At 38.1% G+C, this 8,890-nt stretch overlaps 1 protein-coding gene across 1 annotated transcript in view; it reads right to left on the bottom strand.

The window, feature by feature from the left end:
• Positions 1-285: 285 nt before the first annotated feature.
• Positions 286-8,890, bottom strand: part of MGARP (mitochondria localized glutamic acid rich protein) — a 37,338-nt gene continuing 28,733 nt past the window's right edge. Inside the window, exons 6-8 of the mRNA XM_075194754.1 lie at positions 6,454-6,639; positions 4,546-4,594; positions 286-2,453 (exon numbers count right to left, since the gene is read on the bottom strand). Coding sequence (XP_075050855.1) covers positions 4,548-4,594; positions 6,454-6,639 — 233 coding nt within the window. The 3' untranslated portion in view covers positions 286-2,453; positions 4,546-4,547. The remainder of the gene's footprint in view (positions 2,454-4,545; positions 4,595-6,453; positions 6,640-8,890) is intronic.

Genomic DNA, 8,890 nt, shown 5'->3' with positions numbered 1-8,890 from the left:
GTTCTGTGTAGTTTGCTGTGTTCAAAACTAATGCATCCAAAAGTGAGTCTTTGTGAACAGGCTTATATACATAGATGGATAATAAGCAAGTGTAGTGGAAGTGCTATGACCCAGGAGCAATCCGTGCTGTCAATATCTCCCCTGCCCTGGGAAACGTTTCATGAAGTTTACAGTTTTAGTAGTTTTACAAAATTGCAATTACTCAGCATTAAACTGACTTGTAAATATATGTAACAATGCTGAAAGAATTTAAAAATAATAAATAAATAAAAATCACACCACAAATAGGATCAAGAGGCATTTATTTTTCAACATGAGAGTCATAGTGGTAACATTTCTGCGAGTAAATACTGCACAGTATACAAAGTATAACACAGAGGAATGACAATGACCCTGTCTACTGCTTTTATAGCAATGAGCCAGTTGGGATACATAGGGGCATATTCAATTAGCTTTCCGGTTCGCGGTACCGCGAACCCTGCGCACTATTGCCGTTAATACGGTCCGCATTTACGCGAATTTTCGTACGCAACCCTATGGGCTGCGAACGAAAATCCACGTTATTGCGGTACCGTGTATTGACTACGCGGCCCGTTCCAGCGCGATCCCGCGGACCGGAAAGCTAATTGAATATGCCCCATAGTGCTTAAGACCGATATCTTACATCTAATAGTAGTGTAGTCCAGTGAGGTAGGAATAATGACTGTACAATGCAATTCACAGTGGAATAAGGTCAGGTAATCAGCAGAAATACTGCCCCCTTGTGGTACTCTGGCAGGTTAGCAGCATAGGACTAGAACAAGAAAGCACCATTTGCAGTATATGCATCGCACAGGCTCATCAGCATTCACTTTATATATAGGAAATAGAATACATGCTGATAGTAGCAATACTACAGCAGAGAGAGACATGTGAAGACAAAGTGTAGTCAGACACTGCTTTATATTATTACAGGTGTATGCTCACAACTCACCAACAACGATGTCAGTATTCATTTATAGCTGTCAATCATAGCAACAACACAGTGACTGTAATGTTTCCTCACAGTTATTGTTCACATTATAACCAGTGAACACTGAGAACACCCTACCATGTGACCACACTAAGGACTGTTTACTGTACGTGTTTATTTTTCTGAAGAATTACAAATATATAATATTGGTTGTGCTCCTAAAACAACACCTCCCATAAACCACCTGAGGATACCGATAGCTGTACTCCAGCAACATTTGGATTCTCTATGGTATAAATAAAATATAGAAGTATAAATTTAGTTTCTAAAGACCGTCTTCCTATGCTCCCATAGTGCCAGCGGGTACAAGAAACAGGCATGCCTTATATTCCATACACTAGGGGGTAACGTTCATCTCACAGCAAGCTCAGCCTAAAAATGCCATATAGCATCATTATCAGGAACCAACATGGATTCTAATATACCCTTGCAGGTGTTACTATTGCCAATATATGCTGTGAGGAAATACAACCAAACTTGTTCTGTCTGTATAAACATACTGAACCACTTCATCTGATTTGCATTCCTGTTTTATTTAATACCATCTGAACATATCTTATGTACTCTATACAAAGCTTGTAAAAATGTTCATCTTTTATATATTACTACATATATACATAAAGCAACATATATTCTATAGTCACCTCCCCCAGTCATAGGGAAGTTACCACAAGATCACAGTTGGGATTTCCTGACTGATGACTGAGTTATAGGTAAGTTTTGGAACAATGTTTACAAGACATAGAATTATCTATAATAATGAGTATCCACATAAGTGATTTGTGCATTATTTAGCATCAAAGCAGAACTTCACGGCATCCAGCGTTGTTATTTGATTGTCAAGCAGTAGGAGCAGCACATTTCTCATCTGGTTTGATCATCATTATTTTCATCCCTGCTGGAATCTTGTAGAAGTTTTAAAGGAACTGGTGTATGATGCTTTGACTTGTTATCAAATCCCTGCACTGTATTATTGAATCATTCACAGCAGACTGAGCTATAGTGCTTGTACCTGGATAATACAAGTATTAGTCTCACTATGGGGCCAGCTTGCCATATAGCAAACCTGACTACTGTTCGCTTCAAATGAAAATGGTTACCTACAATATCATGTAGCTGACGGCAGTCTAAATAAGGAACATCATCAAATTAACTGTTTAATATAAATTGTTCTATAATTTTCTAGGTAGAAAACTGAAATCACCCCCATACCACAATTCTACCAATGAGAGGAGTGATAACGAATACAGGTAAATCGCTCTTCATGTGCAGTCTGTCCAGTAATAGAAGTGAGTGACATTATGGGGAATAATCAGTGAGCACTGTTTGGTGGGTTCTATAACATAAGTTGGATCTTTCCAGGACTTGGGTAATGCAGAATGTCAGGAACATTAGTAGTGGTGTAGGAGATTTTTGAACATCTTTGTAGGCCTTTTAATCTCTGTATAAAAAGAAATAAAAAATACAGAAAGATTGTGATCTAAGTCTCTTAAATGTACATAGTGATCACGTGTAAAGAGCAAAGCAGCACAGGGAACATTTATAGAGCAGTGTGGAAACCTGTTTGTTTTTTGTCAAAGTCACAATATTTTTGAATCATACAATATTTATTACCATCCTACTAAATCCACTTTCATTTGAAAAAAGTCTCTACTTAAAATAGGTGTTGTGCAATTAAAAATTATTTCAATTACATAGTTTTTTTTCATTTCCATTTAAAGACACTTTCAAATGACCTAGCTAATGAAACTCCTATAATACAGTAAGAATAATATTTATGTAGAAATATATGACATTACATTTGACCGATTTCCTCGCTTTTATAAATATATCCCCCATCCCATTTATCTATAAAAAAATATTCACAAGCATTCTTATTTTTTTGTGTTTTAATAATATTAGTAATACTAGTAATACAGGCATTGCCAGTAATCACTATGTTTCCAAATTAAAACTGTAAGTTTGGCTAAAGTTTAATCATTTAAAAAAAATAGTTTATTCACACAATAATGCATTTTGTCATTCATTTCCTTCTGTTATCGTCATCCTGAGTCACACATGTACTTGCAAAGTATAGGGAAGCTTATCTCTGGCGGAACCCGGTGACTCTTCTCGCTGATGGTGATCCCTTGATGCATAGGATATAGGGAATTTTGCACTAATATGCCTCACAGAAACACATTGTTGCTGCCATTTGACAGATAGGTTATGAATAACTGACCATATACGACTGACCTAGCTGGAAGCAGTCAGTGCAGGTCACATTCTGTTACCATGGTTACATATGTTGTTAAGGAAGGTCAGTTATTCAATAATCAGAAAAGATAGCTCATCAGAGGTGGTATATTGGCAGGTTGACTTAATGGAGCACAAAGTGTGTGTGTGTGTGTGTGTGTGTGTTAGTGAATTTAGACTGTAAGCTTCAATGGGGCAGAAGTGAGTGAGTTTCTGTACAGCGCTGCGGGATTAGTGGCGCTATATAAATAGATGATGATGATGATCAAGGCTCTCAAATGGCAGCAAAAGAGTGCTTTTACGTTTTCAACAATGGATTTCAGGTAGAATTCCTACTTCAAGTATCATGATTTATTCCAGCAAACTGTAGTACATTTATAGGGTGCCACATGAGCTGCTGGTACATATAAACTTTAGAAAAAAAACAACAAAAACACTCCATGCAGCATGTTGGACAGGCGTCAAAAGCTTATATAGGTGCCACACAAAAAAGCAATGTTAATTTAGCTTCTCATCATACTTTATTCAGGTTTAAACATTTGTATCCCATAACTCTAAAAGTGCTCAGTAATAGTGCATTTCTGGTGAGCTCTTTCATTATTAAATGCAGCCTTTCTGAGGGCAGTGTCACCTGGGAACAACTGAACTCATGTAGGGGTCTATGCATTAATAACATGCAGTACCAGCAAATATGCATCGCTGTAAGTCGCAGTGATGCATATTTATGTACCGCTGACATGCATCATGCTGGGGCTACTCTGGGAGCCCCGGCAAGGTATGACCCTGTGGTGCGATTAGTTTTTCCTGCTTAGCGCTGCCGGTGATAGGAGGAAGTGCTGTGCGCATGCGCACATTTGTTCCACTGTAATGAATTCTGTGAAGCCAAAGAGGCTTCAGTAGAATCCCATAGGAAAAGACAGGTAATGCCACTTTGAGATGTCGTTACCCGTCTGTGAAATGCAAACCTTTTCAAAGCTTCATGTATTGCAGAACATCACTGTCCCCATATTAATCTATGGGGACTGCAATGCTGCACGGTATTTGCTTCAATGGAGATTTCTGCCATATCTCCCCTGTTAGGCATGTAATGCAGAGCAACCATACTTAAAAGATGCTAAAACAGCAGTTTCTGCATCTTTTAAGTGCCAAACTAGATTGATTTATAGACCTCGTAGTGTCTGGAGAATTGAATAAATCTTGTGTGACAAAGGAACAGTGTTTCCCATATAATCATAGTAATTTTGGAATGTTATAGTAAACTGAATTGAGTTATATATCACAGAAAAGGAGGAGTTTACCTTTAGGAGCTTGCTGCTGCTTGTTCGGATTCTACCACCTCATCACTCTCTAAAATGAAGAGCAAAAAAGAAAATCTCATTTATATGTCTGCCATTTGTAAATAAAATAATAAAACAGGGGTCATGAAAGGAAGTTACAACGTGCTAGTACACTGCAATGACTTTATTGCATATGAAAACAGTATTACACTTGATTTCCTGTCTCAGGTATAAAGGCACAAGCCTAGATACTACCAGCACTTGTGATCCAAGGATAACTTTCGAATGTCTTAGGATAACCGACTGACGACCTCACTGACAAAGTGCACTGGATGCACATCGCAACACCTTGGTTTTGCATTGATGCATCTAGAAAGTGTGCCCAAAGCACGTCAAGGTGCATGCCTACAGAAGCAAACTAGAAGTGAATTTATCGTACATTAACTTTAGCGGTTTTCTCCTAAAGTACTGCTCGTGTACCCTGTTTTATAGATTAAATGTATCATAAGAGTGATGGGACATCGGGACTGCCATTATTACATGTGGCATGTTGCCATTTGGAAAATTTTTGAAGCAGCAAATCGTGTCATTGCGGTGCCCCGTCCTGCAACTTCACTGAAAAGTGGACGGGATGCAGGAGAAATGTCAGCTGTACTGGGGTCTATGAGACTTAACCGAAATTTGTTAGTGTCCCGGACATTCAGAGGAATAGGCAAGTATGCACATAAGTAGCAAACACAAGGTATTATTAATGTTTAAAGAAACAGTTGGACTACTCCAAAATGGAATCAGTTCAGAGCATTGGGATAACTCCATAACAGAGACCATTTTGACTACTCCAAAATGGAGTCAAATCAGGATATATAGTGAAATGAATCAAAAATAGCATTTTCTATTGTAATGTTAATCTAAAATTGTATTTGCAATTCAAAATCATAACACCAGTGTAAGATTAACAAAAAACTGAACTCATGTGTATCCTAGAGCATTTCAGCTGTGCAAGAGGTTTTTTATTATTCATGTGTGCTTTAAAGAAATGGTCCCTAAATAGTATGCAGGGAATAGACAAGCACAAGTGGGGATTACAGGTCCCCAGAATGCCCCTGTAGACCAAGAACACTGTTCAGATATGAAGAAATGCTGTGGTAGTACAACTGCCTCTAGCACTGCACAAGCACTGACTCCTTCTGGGGGGTCATTGTGCTTTGTAGACAATTCCTATGTTTATATAATGTTTGTTATACTTATTGCACTTAGAATATACAAAAAATACATATATATAGAATATGAATATTTTGTTAATGACATATGTAAGTCTCCATGTAAAAAAACATTGCTCGCCACTGCAGAGTGCCATTTGGATGTTTTGTGAATCCACTACTATATATCAATGACTAAAGGAGACTTGGAATAAATGAAATGACTTTAAATGGCAACAGCAAATGACAGGAAATTCCCTATGGTGCTGTTTCCTGTAATATACGTGAGAGAAACGTAAGATGGGTTAAAAGACTGATCTAGAAGATGGATCTACAGAGATCAGGAAGAGTAAATGTAAGAGTGATTAATATGATGAATGTGACTGCTGCTTAGTAGAGAGTGAACAGCAAGGAAGATCAGCACGAGCAACCATCGGTTCATAAGTAGGCTTTTATTTGGTCTGTCCGTATTAGGGATGTTTTACCTGGTTTTCATTTTAGATGAGTATTTAGTTTCAGTAGTTGTGGAGCCACAGGCACTTTAAAATGGAGTACTCATGAGTGACAATGTATTTACCAATGATGGGTACAAATCAAAAGATAAGTAAGCAAAAGTAGAAACATGAAGTACATAAACCCAAATAAATAAAGAACAACAGAGGTTAGCAAAGAAAAGTACATATTTTCGGGCTTCATGTTATTCTCTATAATCACTTACTGCTTCACATACCTTGTGCTGCTGGTGAGTTCTCTTCAACAGCCTCCTCTGGCTTCCTGGCCGAGAGCTCAGCCCAGTCTTCTGCTTCCTCTGCTGCTGATGCCAGATCCTCCGGGATATTGTCTGAATTTGCTTCAAGTAAAGGAGATGTCTCTACATCTGAGGACTCCACAGCAGGATCAATAACGTCCTGTTCCTCTGGATAAAAAGGAGGACACCCATTTGTTGTAAGAGACCTGTGTTGTATTGTGAATATTATTTATGAGATGTAAAGCTCTGATCTCGGCTTTGCAGGAAGACAAGATGAACTACAGCCAAAATAGCAATGTAAGCTTTAAATCAGGGGTGCACAACTTTTTTTTGCTCTTAGGGCAACATTAGGAGCTTGTTCGCAATTGGTCACAATATAATGACCATGCCATTTAGGGTCTGTGACACGTCTCTCTCCTGTAACACATTTGTCGACCCCCCCCCCATCACCTCTAACACATTTCTTGTCCCAAGCCCTCACCTGTAGCAAGTTTGCCCTGTCCCGTCCCCTGCAGCACATTTTTATCCCCTGGTCCCAGATCAGCTGTCTGCATTATTATCATCACTCTACTTACCAGTCCTGTGTTGAGGATAAGTCAGTGGCAATGACACTTAGTCTAGCAAGTGAAACAGTATCAACATGTGAGACTAACTCTGCAGTACATTGAATGTCTGGGAGTAAATCATTCTGGCTGTCTGACCTTGCTATCACCGTTACCTTGCAGGCTTCAAGTGGACCACAGGCCGTACCTCCTTCCCTCCATCAATACCATCGCAGCTTCGAAGGCAGACCACGCAGTCTGCCACCCATAACATATTAATATAATGAGGGGCTAGTGTGGGGGTTAATGTTATTTAGGGAAAGGAGTGAGGGTAAATATGTGGGGGATGATGTAGGAGGGTTAATGTTAAGTTGTGACTGGTGAAATTTAATAACTAGGCCTACTTATTAAATATGAATGCTATTTAATGTCAGGGTTGGGTGGAGGGCTTTTAAACATAAATGCTATTAATTTAATGTTGACACTGGGGAAAAAGGTCAAATTATTAAACTATTAATGTTGGGGCTGGTTAGGGTGAGGGAGGCCTAGAATGTTCACTTGTTGCTTGTCTTTCCCAGAGGTGAGTAGCATTTATTGGTTTTAAAGACAGGTCCCCAACATTACTGGATCCAGGCAAGAATAAACTGAGTTTAAGACCCTCCTATCAACAGGTATTCAAAGCAGAAAGACCAGTGCTGCCTGAAATCTACACCAGTACTGATCCCGCTTTTGCATTGACAGTCAGGAGATATGTCCCAATTCATGCTGCTCTAATAAAAAATAAAATAAAAGCGTACTTCGAAGCACCATCATCAGACTACCAGAGCCAGTAATCTATTCTTCAGAAGAACATAAATTTACTGGGTAAAGATTTATCTTAGATTATGTTTCAAGCTTTGAATAAAGGGTCAACTATGTACCTACTGTATGTACCATGGTAATATGTTTATACTTGAGTGGAGCACCTAATACAGAATCTTAATTTGATTTACATGTTTATAGCTAAGATTGAATTGAAATGTTTTCTTTTTTTTTTTTGTTAATACTCATGGGGGTATATTTACTAAACTGCATGTGTGAAAAAGTGGAGATGTTGCCTATAGCAACCAGATTCTAGTTGTCATTTTGTACAATGTACTATACTAAATAATTAGAATCTGGTTGCTATAGTCAAGATCTCCACTATTTCAATCTCGCAGTTTAGTAAATCTAGCCCATGATGTTAATTCTGTTGAACCAACTTCATATGATATGGATAATTGTTAAATCACAAGTAATTCTGACATATGTCAAATTTCTAAATTTCTGATGCAATACAGTTTTTTAACAATTGAAAAACAAAAGTAAAGGGACAAAAGTAAATTGAACCCCAACATAAGATTTTTTTAAGGCACATTTATAATTATGGTGTCCTCTGTAGTGGAAAGTGGCAAACAGTTAAAATGAATAAACATCCTTGTGAAATGCCATCATTGCTAAACTTGGGAAGAAATGTTTCTATATTTGGAAAAGGAAGACAAGGGTGGAGTTATGATGCTGTGGAAAAAGTTAGATTATGTGAATGAAGCATTAAAGCAGCAATTCCACATAGATTATTTTTCTTAAAGTAGCGTTCCTTTTAAGCATCCATTCTCCTTCTCAAAATCTCTCTGGAGGGCAGACAAGTATGGCTGCCAGTCACACACACTCAGCATGTCATGTTAAGGCAGAGGGGGAGGATTATACATTGCAGACAGACAAGGACATACAAATTGTAATATTAAAATATGGTTGTTCAAGCATGAAAGCAGGATAAGACTTACCACTGAGCAAATTTCATTCAATAAGAAAGTTTAAACATTTGTTGTGAAACATTTTTCTCAAGACAAGTTATAGGG

This window comes from Mixophyes fleayi, chromosome 1 (genome assembly GCF_038048845.1).
Source record: "Mixophyes fleayi isolate aMixFle1 chromosome 1, aMixFle1.hap1, whole genome shotgun sequence".
Taxonomy (NCBI): domain Eukaryota; kingdom Metazoa; phylum Chordata; class Amphibia; order Anura; family Limnodynastidae; genus Mixophyes; species Mixophyes fleayi.
The sequence above is the reverse complement of the archived record's forward strand: the minus strand, read 5'-3'. Positions and strand labels throughout refer to the sequence as shown.